The 21,008-nt window shown below is 36.2% G+C and overlaps 1 protein-coding gene across 1 annotated transcript; it reads right to left on the bottom strand.

Moving 5' to 3' along the window:
• Positions 1 to 229: 229 nt before the first annotated feature.
• Positions 230 to 20,195, bottom strand: LGSN (lengsin, lens protein with glutamine synthetase domain). Its single transcript, XM_010214657.2, has 4 exons — positions 20,166 to 20,195; positions 13,274 to 14,249; positions 3,523 to 3,701; positions 230 to 1,426 (listed from the first exon to the last, which is right to left on the bottom strand). The coding sequence occupies exons 1-4, from the start codon at positions 20,193 to 20,195 to the stop codon at positions 230 to 232; spliced, it is 2,382 nt and encodes a 793-aa protein (XP_010212959.2).
• Between the last annotated feature and the right edge of the window lie 813 nt (positions 20,196 to 21,008).

Genomic DNA, 21,008 nt, shown 5'->3' with positions numbered 1-21,008 from the left:
TCCCCAAGAGGTTCATTCTCTTAAACTGTTTTTTTTAACTATGTTAATGCTACTTCATGAATGTCTGTGTTGAATGCACTCTGATAATAAAATGCAGTCATCTTTGCTATAGGCAGGAGGAGAAAAAAAAAACAAACCATCAAAATATTTTAAATATCTTTACTAATTCAAAACACTTAGTCATTCACTGTATCCATTTACACAGCATCACTACAGAAGTGTATTCCTTCTAAATAAAATAGCCCAAACATTTATTCCTTTCACCATCCATCTCTTCAGTTTCTAATTCATAATGCTTCATGGCAACAAAGTATTGGACAAATGTTTCACCTAAAGCTTCCTTAATGCATGAATCTTTCTCAAGTGCAACAAGAGCATCTTCTAGTTTCAGAGGGATTGATGAAGATTTTGCATCATAAATGTGGTTTTCTTCCTCCAAAGTATCATACCTAAGTCCTCTCTTTACTCCATCTAGACCTGCAGCAACAGTAGCAGCAAGCACCAAGTAGGGGTTTGCTGCAGCAGAACTTAATCTGTTCTCTATATGAGTGCCTTCTCCATCATGACTTTTGACATTAAAGGCACAGCTGTTATCATTATATGCCCATTTTGCATTTACAGTCTCTTTCGATTCTTTACTGTATTTGGAATAAGGCTTACGGCAGCTGGTGGTAGGAGCCATCAAGCAGCTGATAGCTGCCGTGTGTGCCAAGAGACCTGACAACCAATTTTTTCCAACATCAGTGAGCTCCTCACTTCCGTAGCCAACAGAAAACAAATTCTTCTGGCCACTCAAATCCCACAGGCTATGTGACAGAATCCCTGAATTGTAGAATCCCGATTCTGAGAAAAAGCTAGCCACATAATTGTACTTCTTAGCCACTTCTTTAATGCCTGTTCTAAATGTGAAGGCACTGTCAGCAGCATCTGTGCCGAACTCTGGATGAAAAGTGATCTCCATTTGTCCAGGTCCACTGGAAGAAGAAAAGCTTTCAATGTTGGCACCAGCATAATACATTCCTTCAATGAGTTCCTGAATGAAAGCCTGATCATGGTTATTTAGTATAGTTGCTGCAGGAAAAGATATTGTCTTTGAATTTACAACCTCAGTAATGCCATAAATGCAAAATTCATAAGTGAAAGCAGAGCGTAGAGAAAAGCCATTGTCCTGAAGCTGGCTCAGCTGTTTCTTGGCAATGTGCCTGGGTGAGGTCATCAGAGGGTTGCCCTGTACGGTGAAGGAGTCACATATCACTCGAGCAGTCTGTTCAGTCCAGGGTAGAACTCGAAAAGTTGCTAAATCGGGGTTCAGAATTATATCACAATTAAAATTGGTTGCATTTAAGTAATCTATTTCACTATCCTTAGGATTCAGAGTCAGTTCCAGATAACTTCTGGGCATGGAAACCCCGTGAATTACTTTTTCCTAAACAAAGAACAGAAAGATTAAGTGAGGGAGGTAGGCAACATTGGTTTTTTTATATATAACATATGTATAACTCAAATTCTCAGTAGGAACAACAGAATTTCCCATAAAAGAACACTGAAAATGCAGTCATCCCCGAAGCCAACGACAACAGCCAACTAACATGTTATGAGGTGGGATAAGCTTGCACAAGAGTAGTATTAAAACCTTGGCATCAAATATCACTATGACCATTTTATAATTTCCCTTAAAGATCAAAACATTTCTTCAGCACCTAATCTTATATGGTCTTCATGGTTAGTAGCATCAAATGAATGCAAAGTGAGTTGTAAAAACCTTGCAAACCAAAATTTTATCTCCTGTATTTCTATCAGTCTTACACATCCTTTCAGCATTTGTTTTACTTTGATCCAAGTGACCATAGAAACTCAAAGCAATTCAAAACCAGCTTTGACCTCTCTTTAAATGCCATAGCAGATACGTCACCAGTTTTCAGGTGCAAAGTCTAACCCAAAATTTTCACTTTCTGGATTTATTTGGTTTGAAAAAACAAACAATCAAAAAAAACCAGACACACTTCTAAGTGGTAAGTTACTCTAATATTTCAGTATTTCCTTTTTTTTGAAAATTGATAGCAAACTGGATTAATTTACAATTCTACCCTCATCTCCGTTTGAAGAAATAGCTTCCACTTACATGAATGAAATGTAAATAGTACCTTAGTACCTCAAGCATGGATCTTGTACCTTCAAGCAAGCATATTGTCTTCTCTTTAAACAGACAAAAAAAAAGCCTTCCCTTAAGCATATGTCAGTCCAGCAGTCACAATTCTCCCTATGTAATGCACTTTCATCCCCTAATGAAAACTGCACGGTATGGTGAAGACTGATGATATCTAAGGTGTGAGCACAACACTGAAAGGGAGGTGAACGTGACTACCAGGTAGGTAGTACCACCTCCTCTCCCTATCCCCATTCCTCTAAACAGGGTTATAGCATTTCTCTTGGAATGAAATAAAGGAAATTACTCTCTTTCTCTCTACATATATATACTAAGCAAAGGCATGTATATACACATATATATGTATATATACAAATATATATATTCACATGTGCATTATTTCAGTGTCCAAAGATTTAGATTGTCATGCAAAGCTTCAGTTTGTTCAAGTGGTAAAGTAAACATAAAAGCTGACTTTGACCAACCCAAAAAAAAGCATTTACGGTTTGATTTAGCAACTGAAAGAGAAGGGAACCTATCACTCCTCACAAGCATTAAAATGACTGAGCAAGGGTTTATTTCTTATAAAATTCAACCAACATCAGAGAGATTAAATTCTGTCTTTATGATACAGTTGAAAGGTGTAGGAAAATCTAAAAGGAAAATAATGAAAACATGGCTTAGGCTTCAAAAGGAGCTTGAAATGAAAGTGTTGTCTGTCTTGTCATGGTGCTATCTTTTTTGTGATCACTCAGCGAGGTATGAAATATTCATAGTAATATGTGAGTGAAAATATAATACAGCTATGCACATGTATCACAGCAAGTATCACAGCAACAATGTACTGAAAAGTCCGATGGGTCAAGGATACAAATTCTGAGAATTGTTTTGCAATTTGGTTCTTATTTTCTGAGTCATCAATATGAAAAAAATATTGCTATTAAGGCATTATGCAACCCAACGGTGTTTTCTTATCTGACTGAGGACTATTGGATTTCTCATATCCAAAGCGATTTTCATGTTGTTTTGCTTTTTTTAGTGTTTGTTCTTTTCCTTTTGCTGATGTTCAGTAAAACAAAATCTTTAGAACTGCGGTTAGCCTGAAAAGAAAATTCTAAGAAAGGAGAGTATTAGAAGCAAGAACAGAAATTAATAACCTTCCTTAATTAGATTACTATTCCTGTGGAAAAGAGGAATAGATTACTATGGTGATTAAAAAGAGCCCCTATCCTTTCGAAACATTAGCAAGAGGAAGGAACAGATGATTTGTTCTAAGTTTAAGTTTCTGTCTCTCTTGTGAAAAAAATATACCATATACATTATGGATAGGAACAGGAAAATGCACAAAAGTACAACTAGAAGCCAAAAAAACTTACATGAAAAAAGCGAGAAGGAATATTCTTTGATCTTGACACACCATGGAGGTCTATTGACTCAAATCTGACAAACTGCACATTGTCTCTGGCCATCTGTTGCTTAATAAATTCAATATGAGAGCACTGGTGAAGAAGAGCTGGACTTCCAAGGCCGTTTTCATCAGACTCTCTGCTGGACACTGTGAGTGAAGAGGAATGTCATGTCAAAAAAAAAAGAATGTTGGAATACAAACTGTTCTCCTAAAAAGGGCAACAGCGACAAACTGTGATAGAGTTTGTAAAAATAAGAAAAAGATATTAGTCTCTCTTAGATCTAGGGAAAATAACTTGCTTTCACAAATGGATTGATCTTTCAGCCTGCATTTGCCTTGAGTATCTAAGCATTATTATTCAAATTAAATTGCATAAAGGATTAGATTCATTTTACTGCAGTAAAACAAGCCAAGTGAAGACTTTGATATTAAGATATGAAAAAAAAAATGTGTGAAAAAAGTATTTCTAGCTTTCTAGGAGGAAAGTCCTTCATTCTTCCAAGGAGACTGAGAATGTAATCAGATGAATTTTCATAGATCTTGCAGATCTGCAGCAAAAGATTTACAACAGCTGTTCATCACCACCCTTCAGGTTACAAGCTCCCTCACTGAGACACCACTAAGGATGATGTGAGTGCTCCTCTTCTCTCCAATACCAAATCTTCCAAATCAGCAGACACAAACAGATCTTTCTGATTTGTGTTTTGAAGTAGCTGGGACTGGCAGCTGAGAACCTGCAAGGAGTGCCTGAACACAGTAACCTGTTCAGTCAACCCAGCACAAAGTTGTTGGATTTTTCCTTGAAAAGGCAGCAAACTCTTTCACAGTCATAGATTACTTGGAGCTTTTTATTAGAGATATTTCAAGTCAGCTTCAGATGGCAAGGATATGACAAAGATGCTGAAGGTTTTAAGTCAGCAAAGGAAGAATAGGTAAATAATAACATTGCTTCTTGAGGAATGGCAGATAAAAGAACAAGACAAGAGTTTACGTACATATAAAAGTCTATAAAAATAGGATAAAAAAAAGGCAGAACCAAGAAGTTTGTCACATCCACTTCTCCTCATTATTCCTTTCTCTTTTGACTATCTCAGTTGAAAGCTGATTATGGGAATAGTGTTTTCACTCTGTCTTCTAAAAACACTAGGCCAGTATGTCTTTAAAAAGATGCTCGTGAGTAAGGAAGTCCTATTCAAACATTTTGTGTAACATTCACTCTGCTACAGATGCTGCATCACAATATCATCCATGTAATAGTTATTCCACAACAATCATCCCTTAACTTTTTTATAGAATATTAATGCTTATTGATAACTTGGCAGACTTAATCTCCTTGTGAATTGGATCATCAGTTAACAGTTTATTAACATATAATAGAGCATGCTTGTTTATTGTAAGGATAGGATGCAAAAAAAAAAAAATCTGAAAATCTTCCTTTGGTTATAGTCAATGGTATTTTCCTTAGCTCCAGGGACAGAAGCATGATATCTTGCCTCTGAAAAAGCTGTGCTCTATCCAGGGCTCTGCAGCTGTTTAACTTTCTGTGCAAAAATAGTAGACACTTCTTGTTTAGAGCTGAAGTTACAGTTGTGTCACATGAAGCACTAACTCTCGTGATAACTTAGTTAATAAGCAGATATTAAACAGGTCTACTTGGTTTAGATACACAGTCCTATAATCTTATATTTCTTATAGGGAAGTGTTGTTTTCAGACTAGGCATTTACAAATAATGACATCTTCATTTCTACTTTATAAAACCAAATTATAGGAACATAAGGGTAAATTTCACAAAAGCCTCAGATATCTGACTAATTATTAAGTTTTGCAGTAAGAAAAGGAAAGCAAACTCAAATGGTTTAGTTTTTCATTTTAAAATTTAAATTTAAAAATCAGATTGGCCAAATTTCTTAAAGCATAAACATGTATATAGTTCCCTGGATTTTCATAACAAATCAGTAGCATATAGACGATCAAGTAATGTTTCTTTTTATATAGTTCTTTCTCAATGTCTCCTTTAAGTTACAACTGAGAAATAACTAATAGTACTTATGCTTGTTTTATAATTGCTATCTAATATAAACAATAATAGTTATAAATATTATGAAAAAGCAAAAAAAAAAAAAAAAAAAAAAAAGTCTACAAATTATGCTACCAGAACGTTGTTGTTCTTAAATCATTAGTACTGAAACCATTCCTGAGGAATCTGATTCCTGGATGAACTTGACTTCTTTCTAGTGCAATAACTTTATACTACTTTACCTTATCATCAACAGAAAAGCACCATAACACACATCTCAGATCAATGTCATTATCTGCCATGCAAAAACACTCTTTCCCTTGGTTGCTTATTAAAGCACACTGCATCTGAAGCAAACAATTTCTCAGTTCGCTAAGAGGTGACTGTCAATCTGATAAAATGAAAAGAACATGCTCTGCATTGCCAGGGGTCTTAACGATGACAGAAAAAGGCTGACCCATCAAATGCAGTAATACTGAAAAGTTTTGTTGAGAGATATGAACATCAGTGTAAGGTAAAGCAATAACAGAAACCAGCAAGTAGATGCTAGATACGCATCAGGCACTAGAAAAGAAGATAAGTTTCCATCAGTCCCCCACAGGCACCCCTGCCTGCTCCCTTCCCAGTGGCACTAGCTGTGCAAGATGTGTTCCCTCCTCATACAACATTGCTGCAGTCACGCAACTGCCTAGGACCATTTTAGATAGTGGCTACATACATCTGGGACCTATGTATTATAATGCACATCATGGAGGTCTGTTGCATGTTGTTCACAGAATGGTTAAGGTTGGAAGGGACCTCTAGATATGCTCTAGTCCAACCCCCCTGCTCCAGCAGGGACACCTAGAGCATGTGGCACAGGGTGGCATCCAGGCGGGTTTTGAAGATCTCCAGAGAAGGAGATTCCACAACCTCTCTGGCCAGCCTGTTCCAGGGCTCTGTCACCCTCACATGAAAGAAGTTCTTCCTTGTATGGAGGTGGAACTTCCTGTTTTACAACTTGCTCCCATTACCCTTTGGCCTGTCACCAGACCACAGAGAAGAGCCTGGCCTCATCCTCCCTACATTCGCCCCTCAGCTGTTTGTACATATTGATAAGGTCCTCCCAGTCTTCTCCAGACTAAATAGGCCCAGCTCGCTTAGTCTTTCCTCATACAATAGATGCTCCAGTCCTTTAATTGTCTTTGTGACTCTTTGCTGGACCCTCTAGAAGCTCAGTGTCCTTCTTGTACTGGGGAGCCCAGAACTGCACACAATACTCCAGGTGCGGCCTCATCAGAGCTGAGAAGAGGGGCAAGATCACCTCCCTCCACCTGCTGGCAACACTCCTCCTCATGCAGGCCAGGATCCCTTTGGCCTTCTTGGCCATAAGGGCACATTGCTGACTCATGGTTAACTTGTTGTCAATCAGGACTCCCAAATCTCTCTCTGTGGAGCTGCTTTCCAGTAGGTCAACCCCAAGTCTGTACTGGTGCCTGGGGTTATTCCTCCCCACGTGCAGGACCCTGCACTTGTCCTTGTTGAACCTCATAAGGTTCCTCTCTGCCCAACTCTCTATCCTGTCTAGGTCCCTCTGAATGGCAGCCCAGCTCTCGGGAGTGTCAGCCACTCCTCCCAGTTTTGTATCATCTGCAAACTTGCTGAGGGTGCACTCTGTGCCCTCGTCCAAGTTTCTGAGGAACAATTTGAACAGCACCAGGCCTAGTACTGACCCTTGAGGGACACCACTGGCCACAGGCCTCTAAATAAATTCAGCCCCATTTATCACAACCCTCTGGGCTCTGCCATCCTGCTGCCATCCACCATCCATGTTGTTGTGACATCCATTTCTATCTCAGAGCTTTACAGTAATAAATACCCTAGCTAGCATAGGAATTACTATACCTGTCAAGTCAGTGATTCATCAAGTCAGTGATTATCACTGGCTATGACGAGAAAAAGCAAGACATCCTTTGTAAGATAGTCATAATCTATCTAAAAAAAAACAGTTATATCAAATCCCCACTAAAAAGATTGTCTTATGATAAGAAGCAGGAGGGTTTATATCCAAATTTGTTTTGATTTTGGAATAATTTAGTTCTTCATCCTTAGAAGTCCCACACTGGGAATTTTTGTGACCTATGAGAATGTTGGCCCATCTGCTTTTACAAAAACAGATACTTTGTAGTGATGATATTTAGTAGCATTGAGCTTTACTGAGCAGTCAAAAATTCTTGTATACTCCATGGAAATATCTTTATCAACTAATTTAAGTACAGCTACTCTTCTGTAGGCAGCTCCAGTTTGTGCATTTAAGCCATTCTGCTCTGTTTATACAACATGCTGCATAGTGTGCTCACATTGTCCTTCATCTGACACCTTTTTCTGTGTTATACATCATTCTTCTTGCTAATATCTAAAGTTTGCCTTTCTATCCTCATCTTTTTTAACACAGTAACAATGACTACTGCTTTTCATTTGATAATACTATAGATTTGAATAGTGATCAGAAGCATTTATAGTTGAAAATATTACATAATCTGTCATTTCAATTCCTTTTTCACCCACAAATAATTTCACTGAAAAGGTTTACAGTTTTGATTTCTGCATACTTTTAAAAAGTACTTTTTAAAAGAAGAAATACACAAAAATACCAGAAATTTGTCCCAGTGTGGAAGTAAAAATTTCCCTGAGCAGTTTGATATTTCCAATGTTTTTTCGACCTTTTTCTTTGAATCATAATATCTTTTTTGTTCTTATATGTGAAAAAGACATTTTTACTCATATGGTCACAAAGAAGATTAGCAATTTTTCCTGAGTTTTATAGCTGATTTAGAGACCAGTTTAAATCAATCACAAATTATTCTTTCCAAACTGTAAAACAGTAACATGACACAACTTCTCAGAAATGCTAGCTCATGAAGAGTTTTATCCCTTAGTAGATAAAAGATAAATTATCTATTTTTGCTATCTTGCAAGGTGCTTTATAAAAATGGATCTTATGTACTGATTGAGAAAAATGCAACAGGAAATTTAGAATATGTTCTACTTTCGCAGGAGGGTTTAAAAATAAAATGTACCTACTGGAACTGCCTATCTAATAATCCTAAAAATGATGGATCTAGAATGGCATATCTTCAATCTTAGTCAGAAAATCTGGATATGAGGAAGGGATCAGTAAGCAAAGAACTGAGTTATGCAATAGTGCAAATTAGCTAGCCTCTTCTGGTCTAAAAGTGTTGAACTGATATAAAAAAAGTTTGATCAGTTAACAATTAAGCGGAAATTGAGATTATTTAGAGAAGAGCTTTTCACAGTATTGAAGGTAAGGACCAGAAACTCTCCTTCAATGTGTTGGAGGAAGAGAGGCAACTAGAGAGGCAATTAGCAGGGCAATTAAGTAGAAGACTCATTTCACTTCCCTTAAGTCTATACTAACTAGACCTAGCTAGCCTTTCACTCTTCCTAGAACGTGTGAGCTTAGGTGACTTGCTTACCATGGGCACCAGAGAGTTATGAGTGGTATCTCACGCCAAAAGGGACATCATACATAGTGAGTTAGGATGGAAATGATATCTGAGCATTTTGTGGTGTTGTAGACTGAGGAAAAATTTGAAAATCGTAAAGTCATAAAGCAGGAAGAGATCCCAGCCATTAGTATCCAATATAAAGAATGTAAGGAATTTTGGTTTGCTTTTAAAGAAAAGATCAGTTTTATATAACTCATCTCAGAAGGAAAAGTCAAAGGACAGGAATGACATAATATGATATGGTTGGTGCAAGAGAAAACAGGGACCACTGAGAAGGTTGAGAAAGGAGCTGAGCTTGAGCCACACTGAGTTCACGTTGAGTTCATAATACATAAAGAGAAATATCAGAGAATTTTTCTTAAAATATAGACCAGGCATAAGGAGGGAACATGAAGGAATACTACGGCATTGTATTTTTAAGAAAGCTACAATAACACAGCAGATTATGTAAAAATGGAAGTAGAGATTGTTACAAGTCGAAAACAGAGTCTTAAGTAATTTCCAGATTAAGAGGTGGTTATTCTGCGGGTATGTCCACAGGGGCAATAAATATGGAATACTTGGAATAGTAACTGAGTTACTTTTACTGGGTCAGTAAATTGCCCACTTCTAACTACTGTGATTTCTATTATTTTTTCCTGACTAGACTTATTAGGTAGAATCAGTGCAGCCAGAGATGCCTCTTTCAGGTGAGCACAGAGGACAGTAAACCAGAGAGGTATTGCAAGTTTTGTTTAAAGCATGTAGGAAAACTTCTAAATGTCAGCGGAGAAAAAAAAAAGACTACTTATCCAGTTAAAGAAATCTTCTTTTCATATTTCTGTCCCTAAAAACTAGATATTTGCCTTTATAACAACTCTACTATCTGCAATTATAGCTCCGAACAAGTTAATAGCATCATGGGGCTAGTCTTTGCAGTGGCGATGGAAGCTGTTTGTAGGACAGATGAATTCCACTGTAAATAACAAATATAGCCTGTTAGTAGCTACTTGTATTCTCTTTAAAACGAGAGTTTAGCAAAGAAACTTACAGTAATAGTGTTTGGGGTCTGCACCTAAATAACTTTTCATACGATTTCTGGAGGGACCATACCTTAAATACCTGTGCCCCTGAAATTTTAACAGTTTCTAGGTAGCTACTGTTATCTACTGCTACAGCTGAAATAAATTTTCTCTCTTCAATAATTTCTGTCTCCATTCTGCAGTTCCTCACTTCATGATGGTCATATTCGGCCTCACATATTGATATAAGTTCAAGAATATCAGTCCTACGAAGAGGACCAGCTTTTGGAGCTCCTCAGGTCATTGGGCCCAGCTCTGTAGCCTTCCCTCATGCAGGTTTACATAACTTTTCTTTTTTTTCCCGGGTAGAGACCAGGACATATAAAGGGGATATGAAGCCTCCAGTGAAAGTGCGATTTCAGGGTGTTACCCACCAACAGCTACCTAGAAATGTGGTGTTCTCATGTGATCCAGAGGACATATTTCCAGACTGCTGTTGCACCAGTCTGTGCCAAAGAGTTTGGTGAGATCAAGAAACATTAGTACTATTTACTATATCTATAGCTCATGCATGCAGGTGTATATGCATATACGTACATGCTATAATGTGTACTGTGTAATACTGTGTTCATGCTATAACCTGTTATATGTAATGCCATATGCCTGAAGCATCACCTGAATTTTTGCTCTTCAAGGCACCCTCTCTTGTTCTCCCAACCACAGAGACAGTGAAAAGCATAGGAAGCTCTTGATTTTTAAGGACTAGGAGGTAATTTGCATAAATGCACACCATTATCATATCTGCATACTTATGGAAATAAAACTCATACATTCATATAAGTGCAGTCAGTATATTTGCCTAATTAGCTATACTTGTTGGTTTCATGTTGCCATGGTGACAAATGAGCTTCAAAGATCTTTAGCTTCAGCTCTAGTTTCACTGTCCTTGTCCAGGCATGATTTTCCCATCGACCAGAATATCTTGCATATCTTTCTTTTTTGATTTTTTTCCATGTCCAAGCAATAATTTTTGCAAAACATCTCACAAGCAATAGAAGAAATGCACACAAGATTCAGAGAATTCCCACACTATTTCGACAAAATTTTGAGTATTTGTCATTTTTGGAGATATGCTAACAAAATATCCAGTATGACTGCGTTGAATCCTCTGCAGTGATTCACTACTGCTCAGCTTCATATTACAGTCCTTCCACTGCTGAATTCTAGAGATTCTCCTTTAACTGAAATGCATACATTTAGAACAATAATCTATCGTCCTGCTTTTGCCATGACATTTCAAATGCGCATGGTGCTCAACTTAATGACTAAGTAATTACACTGGGCACTGGTTATATAATAAATACTTATGTGCTACAGTCATAGAATTTCTATTCTGATTTATGAAAGATCAGGCATTTGAAAAATTGCAGAATACTAGATGCTGTGATTTAGATATATTCAGTGTCAATAAATGTTTAGATCCAATGCACTGATTCAGATTCTTAGGTAACTAAAATAGCTGAGATAATATTTTCATCAAAAAATAAAAAAAATCAAGACTTTAATCAATCTTCATCTAATAAATTATCACTGATGGCAATGAAATACTCTTTATGCAAAGGCTCATTAAAAACTGCAGAATTTTATCTGAAAAGAAGATTAAGCTGGAAGATTTATCTGGAGGATTAATCTGATGTAATTTTAGGTGTTTCAGTGTTAGGCAAATATTCCTATCTAAATACATAGACTTCACCCTCTTTGGGAAAGAGATGCCTTTGCTTTTATATGGCTAAAGTTAGATCACTTGAAATCTCTCAGTGGAATCTACAGCTGATCTTATCAGTTCATAATGGCTTGTAAACAATGTTATGCCAATATATAGTTATTGATACTCTTTTAAAATATATTTGCTAGTTTTACAGACAATCAAAAAATGGTAGCAATCTAAATTCAACAATGTCACAAGCCATTCATCAAAGTACTAACTTTTTGTGCTATTTTTGTGCCAACAAAGTAATCTAGAAGGGGAAGAGCATCCAGTACATGCTGAGGAATAATCCTCTGACTTGTTCATTATCTTAGACACAAGTACTGAGAAATCTGAGTGCAAAATATCTTTGCAAAGCTTTATATATTTCATTCAGTGAATTTTTACCAATAAGGTATACATATTTATAGATAGCTCATTAACACTTGTTCACACCTGGCACAGTATATCTACTCCTATATCTAGTAAAGATTAGATATAGTCAAACTACCTGATTTTTCAGAGCATCTATATCAATGTTTCTGTTGGTTGGAAAGGAGACTTCTAAAAAGCTGGACAATAATTAAATGCTAAACTAAATATTTTGTCAATAAAAAAAACTATTTCTTGTATCAGTAAGATAAATAACAGAGTAACATATTTACCCTGAAAGGTGATAATATGATCTGAGTCTGATGGTGGATATTTATTAGGCTCATATTTCTTCAACTGGAAAATTGTTCTGTCTGTGCTTCCGAGAATAGACACAAAACAACTAACTGCTAAAGCCCATTATATTATTATATCTAACAGTAACTTTCATTTTGCTGATCCAGCTAACCCATAAGTTTAATTTTCACAGTTTCATACAAACCACAGCCTATTAGTAGCAACTAATTGACTCTACAAACACTTCCAAAATGGACTTATTGAACAGCACGAAGATAAGTGGAAGTCTCTGCTTCATTTGCTTTTCTTCCCTTATAGTTCTTATTAGATGCTTTTGCATTGCAGTCCTCTCACAGGACTAATAACTGAAAACATCCTCTCTATACAGGAGTAATTTTCTCTGCTGGCAGTGTTAACAAAAAGGAAATTTCAAGAAGCCCAGATGCATTCAAAGCTTTCCTGTGTCTAGTAAACCTCTGGGAAATATTGTCTGTGTTTAGTTTAAATGAGGGAATGTTTCAGTTTTAGTGAAAAGACATGACCGCTTGCACGTAGCACTTTTTGGTAGGCAACTGGGCTTTGCAAATGCTGTCCTAAAGAAAAAACAGCAAAGACACAGAGCACAATTTCTGATTCATTCCAATCATACAGTAACTACAGGTGTCAATTTTCTAATGCATTCATTCTAAATAAAATTTGCAACTTACAGAAACCCCACAAAACAACATGAGCATTTTTATTAGCAGTTCACTAGGTGATGCTTAAATATCCTTACCAGGCTCATCTGCGGAAGAGTCAAACTGACTTTCTGAAGTAGAGCTTTCTGCATTTTTAGTAGTTGAGGGTAATCTAAGAATAGGTTGATCCGCATCGCTTCCTTCTGGTTGTTCCTGATCAGATCCAGCAGAGCTAAGAACCAAGAAGGGTTGGCTCTGCTGCCCGGATTCCTGGTTGTGGAAACTTTTGTGCTTTGGATTCCCTTCTCCAAAATGGGCACTTAAAGTCTCAAAGGATCTCCCCTGCTTGTCAGCTGTCTCCTTTGGCTTCAGAATTTTTGGAAAAAAAGTGCCACCTGCCCTGCCATTGTGTTTGGGTCTTTGATTAAGTAGAGAGCCTTCACTCAACAGGTTTTCCAATTCATGCAAAGTTTGCTTACAAAGTCCTGTTGCCATCATGCAGGGCTCACCAGAAGCACTTCTCTGCATTGCTGCAGTACTCTCAGGGGCACCTGACTGTGTTGCACAAAATTTGTCTTCTTCTTCTGTTCCCCAACATTCACCCTCTTTATTCTCTGTTCTCTCTGTGTTCCTTCCTTTACTCGCTGTGTCAAAGCACCTCGCTTCCTCTCTGTCGCTTGCAGGTTGTACTCGCATAGGCACATCCCTTTTATCTGGAGTATCTATTTCCTTATGCAATTTTTCTGTCATTCCTTTCCCAGGGTCAGCAGACTTCTGGATTTCTGCTGTTTCCTGTGGCATGCCTTCTTCCATGTCACTGCCAGTATGTCTTCTCTCCTTTTGTACTGGAGGAAAACTATCCAGAGTTTGAGGAGACTGATCTGATTGTGGTTCTGAAAAACCAGTGGTTCCTTGAGGATGATATAGATCTGGGATTTTTGAAGAGTTGGACAACTGTATCTTCTCACTTTCTACTGGAGAAACATATTTTGCAGCACCTTTGACTCCCTTTTTCTTTCTGAAACCGCATATATTGTTGCCATCAGCTTCATCACTGCCACTTCCAGATATGTTCTGCAATCACCAACAAAATATACAACCAAATAATATGTATAAATGAAACAGAACAACAGGGGAAAGGAGAACCACCACCAGCTGAATCTACTATATAGAACTTCCGTTATTTCTTGCTGATGGAGATCTCTGTGGAAATTACTTAATTCTGCTATTTTGATAATATTTTCCTGCAGGTTTCATTCTCTTAAGTTGTAAAAAAGAATAATAAAAATCTTTCTAACTGAAAGTTTAGGCAGATTTAGTAGATTAAAATATAAGACATTGTACATTGTATGGTATCATTTGTCAAATAAATGTGCCCTTTAAATGTAGAAAAATATATCTGAGTAAATACACTTATGTATATTCATGTTCGTGTTATATTTATAATATTACTGTATTAATATCATTATATTTTATTTTATTATAATAATATATTGTTGATTGTAATTAATTATAATTGTACTACTCATTTTAAAATAATTACAATTCTATATTATGTTATTACTTATAAATATTATAATTGATATTATAATATTCATAATATTAATTATGTTCATAAAAGAAACATCCTAAAAATACACAACACTGGTGATCCTAATAGGCATGGCAATTGAAACCTTAAATAAACAGTTTTTGAAAGAATTTCAGATTCCAGTTTGGTCAAATATCTCCTCATGAACTCTCAAGGCAGTTGTCAAAAGGGCAGGCTTGTGTTTGGATGTGCAAACAGAAAAGAACCAGAAAGCAATGTTTATATATGTCACTGATATACTTAGACTGAAGTGCTGGGACCAGATTTTAAAATAAATGTAAAAAAAAAAAAAAAAAGTGGAGAGGCAAAAATAATCTACTAAAATGAATACAGTTGCATTAGCAATTACAATATCAAGAAATGTCTGGATGATCATCCCCCTCCAAGGGTCTTAGTAGTATCACAGGGATGATTAAGCTATTGGTGATGAGGAAAAGAACGAAGGACAGGAAATCAAAACCAGTCATATTCAAGTTTTTAAAACAGCACAAGTTTTTTTTTACATTTTATTTTATTAATTATTCCACAAATTACAAAGGTAGGGGTTGAATTCTTCATCTCATGAGGTTTTAATAAAGACACTGTAATATGGTTTAACCAAAATTAAAATCATCCCATAGCTGATCACAAATTGTTATATTGTTGACAAACAGCTACAGAAGTATGCATTTAAGACTCAGGAAGTTAACCAAAAGTCTTAGTTTGGTTGATTCAGGCTGAAATTAATACCTATAAAATCACTGGGAAATCAAGAGATATCCCTGGTATCAGCATCTTCAATATACTGACCATTCATTTACTTCTCCAATTCCCAATTCCTTACAAAAGAAGTAAGGATCCGCACAAAAGCAAGATGAATGGCAGTCTGGATAAGGGAAAAGAGATTCTCATTGGCAGACAAAAGCATTTAGAAGAAAAGGCGACAACATCTGAGACATACATGGAAAGTAGCAGCCACATGGCTTCCATTAAGACCATGAACACCTTCCTTTTTCTATATTATTTCTCTATTTTCCTCATAATTTTCACCCATTATGCTATTTTCTGTCATTATCTTGTCAAAAAGGCACATGAACTCTTCCTAACACAGAGCTCACAAAAATATTTCCTAAATCTCTCTCCCTTGCTTTGAATTTCTGTAATACGCTATACTTAAAAGTGCTTTAGAGGCTCACCTGTGAATTCCTATTAGTCTGGAAGGCAGCTGATTGCCAGCTCTCTAGGAAGGTGAAGATACACTGTGCCTAAAAGTCTTGTGCAATATCTCAGTATCATAACTCCTGGTTTATGATGTGCACTGGCAGTCAGTGTGCATCACTGAGTCATACATAACAGAAATCTTGCTTATCTCAGTTTTAATACTCACATTTTAATTAATCTATTTCTTCATCAGAAAGTTTTGGTGTGTTCTCATACAATAATGGTTGGTGTACCCCTAGCCCCTCCATATTCACCTGCACAGAGAAGGCCTAATTCCTACAGCTCTGCATTATTATAGAATATGAATATAATGAAGCAACGCTTCTAAATAATGAAATAGCCAAAGGCAAAGCATTTTAACACCTCCATTAGTAATACAAGAAAGTGAATGAAACTGCAGGAAGAAGAGCTGGAGTGGAGGAGCCAGTGCTAGCCAAATAGAAAAACCCCAAATCATGTTGAAATTTTTTTTAAAAAAAGAAAGTAAAAAAAGATTTTAAATTAAATTTCTATGTCTATAAAGAAAAAAAAAAGAAAAAGAAAGAAGGATAGAAGAATAGTCTCAGCTATGAAGGATCATATTTTTCAATGAATTTATTAAAATGTTTCCTCTAATACCTTTCAGGGCAGAGGCAACAATCATTAAAATATGTGGATTTCCTCTTTATCAAGTCTTAAAATTTCCTTTGTTTTCTTTGAATAACTTGAAACCAATAACATATTTATAACATCAGCATCTCTTTACTACAATGCATTTTCATACTCTTTGATCAAAAATTTGTCCTCTTCCCTGTAGATAACAGGGAAGAGGACCCTTATCTACAGGGAAGAGGACCACTGCAAGACCTAGAATAGTCAGGAAGAACAGGGATGGAACATATTGCATTTCCCATTATGGACAATCTCAAGTTATATGTATGTAAATATCAATTTTTTCTTGTCTTCACTAGATATCGCACATATCTCCTTGAGTACACAAGAGTCTGGGCATTTGCAACTCTTACCAGAACAAAATCCTCAAGTTACAGACCATGGGTAAGGGTAACACTAGAATCTCTTTCCTCTCATCTCTCATATGGCACTGGCAAGCAAGAAAACATCAGCAAACAAATATTTCAAAACCGTGCAGATGAAATTACTTGCTCTGCTTAACCCAATTACATAGCACTTCAGGCACGTCCTCAAGCTTCTACAGCTGATAGACATTTTATATATTATGGTAACACAAAACCCATACATCTAAAACATTTTTTCCTAATGAGTTTGGGTTTACTCTTAAGCTTTGTACAAGCTCTGAAGTGGAGCATTAACTATATCATGAAATATAGCACCGCCAAAAGGCATTTAATCTGTAAACCTGCCAATCCACAAGCTATAATGATCAGTCTGAGAACATCTGGAAATGTGAAGTGTGGCCTTTGGGAGGAATAAGAAGTGCTGAGAGTCCTGGTGTGTGAAAAGTAGGTGAAAATTCAAGGCAATTCTTGAACTTTTGCCTTAAAAGGATTCTACAGTTGGCTGAAAATATATCTATAATGCTCTACAAGATAAATTCAGAGGTTGCAGAGGGAATTTTCAATTTTTTTGCCTACGTTTTGTTTGTTTCATGACCTCAGACAATACTGCAAATATTATGAAGGTCTAAAAACCTCTCTCAGAAATGTGTTGACAGAAAGAGATGAGGAAATGAGAAGAAAGGTCACATGATAATATCTGAAAGGAAAAATGGACAGGAAAAGTTTAAAAAATTCCTTGAGTAATTGTACATGAATAGCTGCAAAACAGTTCTATCACATTAAAAAAAAAAAAAAAAAAAAAAGATAATGGTGCATTTGTAGCAGGAGCTTTTGCATATCTAATCAACAAGAAAACCTAACCTTCTTGCTACTGGCTTTCCAAAAAAGCATCCACAAAGAAAAAATGCACTGGCATCTCAAACATGTTCTTGTTTTCTCTTTTCTTTCATATTATTAGCTGATTTTAACTTAATAAAACAAGTCAAGATGTAAAAATCTGGTGTTACTAAAAATTAGAAAAACACAGGAAACTAAAAATCACGCATAAACAGAAAAGTCAAAAAATGTACAGTATCATTGGTTGATTTTTTTTGTTTATAAAAAGGTAAGCTGTTTCACTTGGGTTCGACTTTGTTTTTCTAGCATATAAAACAATGTTAAAAAATCTGAGACAAAAAGCTTCCAAGTATAAAACCCACAAATATTATTCTACAGTGCTGAAATGTGACCTTATTCACATTGGTTTTTTTTCTAATTCTCTTTCAAAAGAAACACGTTTTTTTCAAAGGATTTCAATCACTATAGACCTGTTCTTTGGGACCTTCTCTGATAGGCTTTTGCTGCTACCAGGTCACTCTTTGCATCTTCTTCAAGTTGGTATGGTCAAGTCAATCGTTCCTTTCTTGCAGCAACAAATCTCAAAAAAATACAAGTTAAATCTTACCAAGAGATCCTCTTTAAGTCCTTGCACAGCAGCCCTCATAAAACAAGCATACTGGCACCCAATTTCTTTCTGTCTCTTCCCCTGACTGGGTGGAAAGAATTACTCTGCTACTTCATACCAGTATCTAGGCAGCTAAGGAAGAGAGGACTTTGGAACAAACTGTTGGCTGCTGTGAATTAATGCTGCTTCACTAGAGTCACTGAAGCTACAGAAATTTATACAAGGAGACAAGTTGAGCCAGTGAATCCTTCAGAGCGTTAGAGAACAACACAGATGTTTCCAGGGGGTAATTCCAGGCACAAAGAGGGATTTTGACTCTCACATGTGCTACTGGAATCATGTGCACTACTATAAACAGACACAGGTAGTTTGTAAACTAGATACATGAAGATCACAGTATATTGTCAGGATATTGCTGTTAATAATTTCCCTCTCCATGACCTTGTTGGATGAAGTGTTTTTTTTAAAGACGTATGTAGTAATGTTAGAAGAAGCAGCCTCCTTCCTTCTCTGATATTTTAAAATATACTCAAAATTATGTAATGCCCTTCATGTAAAAATGAATGAATGAGTTCAACTCACAATACCTTGTCATTTATTTTTATAGCTGACACCTGCCTTTATCTGTTGCTGCCATCCTAAGCGTCCACATGCAATTATTAGATTAGGCTTCTCAAGGTCATTGATTCTCACTCTGCTTCAGAACGGCAGGGTTGTCCTTGTCATGTCAGTGAGGTTATTTGTCAATACTTTCCCTCGGACTATGCCACCTGTACCATGTAAAAAACACACTGAAGTGAGATCCAGTCTCAAAATGAAGAAGCTGATTTTAGATCAGAATAGTAGACTGGTGGTACCATCTCCAACTTGTGCAGCATAAATGAGATCTAAGAGCAGAATCCATTTAACACTTGACTAATCCTTTCTTTGAAAGACATTTGGAAAGGAAATAGACTTAATGATCTAAAACCCCTTTATATCTAATTTCTATGACTCATTTCATATACAAAGATGGTCTAGGAGGCAGTCAGTGACTCAGAGAAGGTGTATCTTCAGCATATAAGGTATCCATTTGTTCACCTTGATAAAAATGTCTAGTAGCCTCAGGAAGTCTGCCTGCACCATTACTTCCAAATCACATTACATCTTTCTCATTATTTTTAATGAGACACTTCAAATTTATTTCATGTTTTCACTATGAGATGTCCTGACCCTATACCAAAGGGCAAGCAAAAATACACTTTTACTGCATTAAAAGTATATATTGCATTTTAAGGATCATAATCTGCTTTAAAATACACTCATACAGAATCTGAGCAACTCTGTTTAGATCAGTAGAACTACTCAAGAGAGTTACCATATAGTTCAGATCACATCCTGGTCCACAAACTATAGTTCCTTCATCTACATCAATGAAGCCCAACTAGTTTTCCACAAGTATAAATGGGATCATACTTTTGACTTCTATTTCTCTTAATTTTGATAAAAATATAAATGAAAGACCTAAGAAGTTAAAATGGGTTAGATCTTCTTTCTAAATTAAAAGTGTTTATAGTCTTATACAAGAAGTTCTTCTTTGACTTGCATCTGATTCAGAATAAGAATTACATACTCAATGTACATGAAGAGTCCTGCACATAAACTACATTGAGGCATCAGCTCAGTTGAAATCTTGAAGATGGAAAAAGTATTTTATACTAGTGCACCTGTTTGGAAATCATTCACAATCAGTTTCTTACCTTCTGAGTGACATCTTTCTTTTGTTCCATGTCCACTTCATTCTAGCTCAAGTCACAATTAGAAATGGCCTAGTAAAAATCTAGTAAAAATGCATCCCATATTTATAGCCAGAGCCACAATAAAGGTTTCTAAGAACAGAATTGCTATAAAGTTCTTTTCCCAGAAGGCCGTAGCAGATGATGACCCTAAATAAAGAGTAAACCTAGTGTGTCGTGTCCAGGAGCAGTTTTCTGGAACACTGTTAAAAGTAGTAAACTGACAAACACACATTATTAGCTGCCTGCCTGTCTGCCTGCCTGCCTAGAAACAAAGACAACCAAACATAAAACTGTTGCTCAACCTTTTTTCTTCACAAAAGGGTTTTGTTCTGTAATGAGCCATTTTTATTCTGGAAGAGAAACTATTGTTAGCCTCCTTAGAGGTAAAACCTATATTAGGCATTATAAAAACAATATGTTATTGAGGCACATGGGCAGGAATTTGAAAGGCAACACACACTGCAAGGACAGCAAATAGTACTGGCCTGTTATTCTAGATGCTTATATGTTGCTATTTAATATGGGAGAATCTGGTTTTATTAAAATTTAGGGTGTGTCTTTTTTTTGCATCAAGTCTTTAAAATTTTCATAGATTGGATAGCTAAGCCTGGTTTTCTTTTACCTTTGTATTTATCAGAATTAACATGAATTCAGAGGATTATATTTAATTGACATTTCATCTGCTCAAGTTCCTTTAGTTAACATAAGATTAGAGGAGGCTTGTACTGCGTGTGTTTACAGCAGGACCCCGATAGCTAAACACTCAACAAACTGATAAATGGCATTTAAGAATGACATTTAACC

The sequence above is a fragment of the Tinamus guttatus genome, unplaced genomic scaffold (genome assembly GCF_059628265.1).
Source record: "Tinamus guttatus ecotype Peru unplaced genomic scaffold, ASM5962826v1 Tinamus_guttatus_pri_ptg000402l, whole genome shotgun sequence".
Lineage (NCBI taxonomy): Eukaryota > Metazoa > Chordata > Aves > Tinamiformes > Tinamidae > Tinamus > Tinamus guttatus.
The sequence above is the reverse complement of the archived record's forward strand: the minus strand, read 5'-3'. Positions and strand labels throughout refer to the sequence as shown.

What these genes read in the sequence shown, in the direction of transcription:
- LGSN (XM_010214657.2), bottom strand. Translation starts at nt 20,195, where the DNA reads ATGGAACAAAAGAAAGATGTCACTCAGAAG. An exon ending in AGAAAGATGTCACTCAGAAG is followed by an intron (nt 14,250 to 20,165) that starts GTAAGAAACTGA and finishes TGGTGATTGCAG; the next exon opens with AACATATCTGGAAGTGGCAG. An exon ending in CTCTTCCGCAGATGAGCCTG is followed by an intron (nt 3,702 to 13,273) that starts GTAAGGATATTT and finishes CTTCACTCACAG; the next exon opens with TGTCCAGCAGAGAGTCTGAT.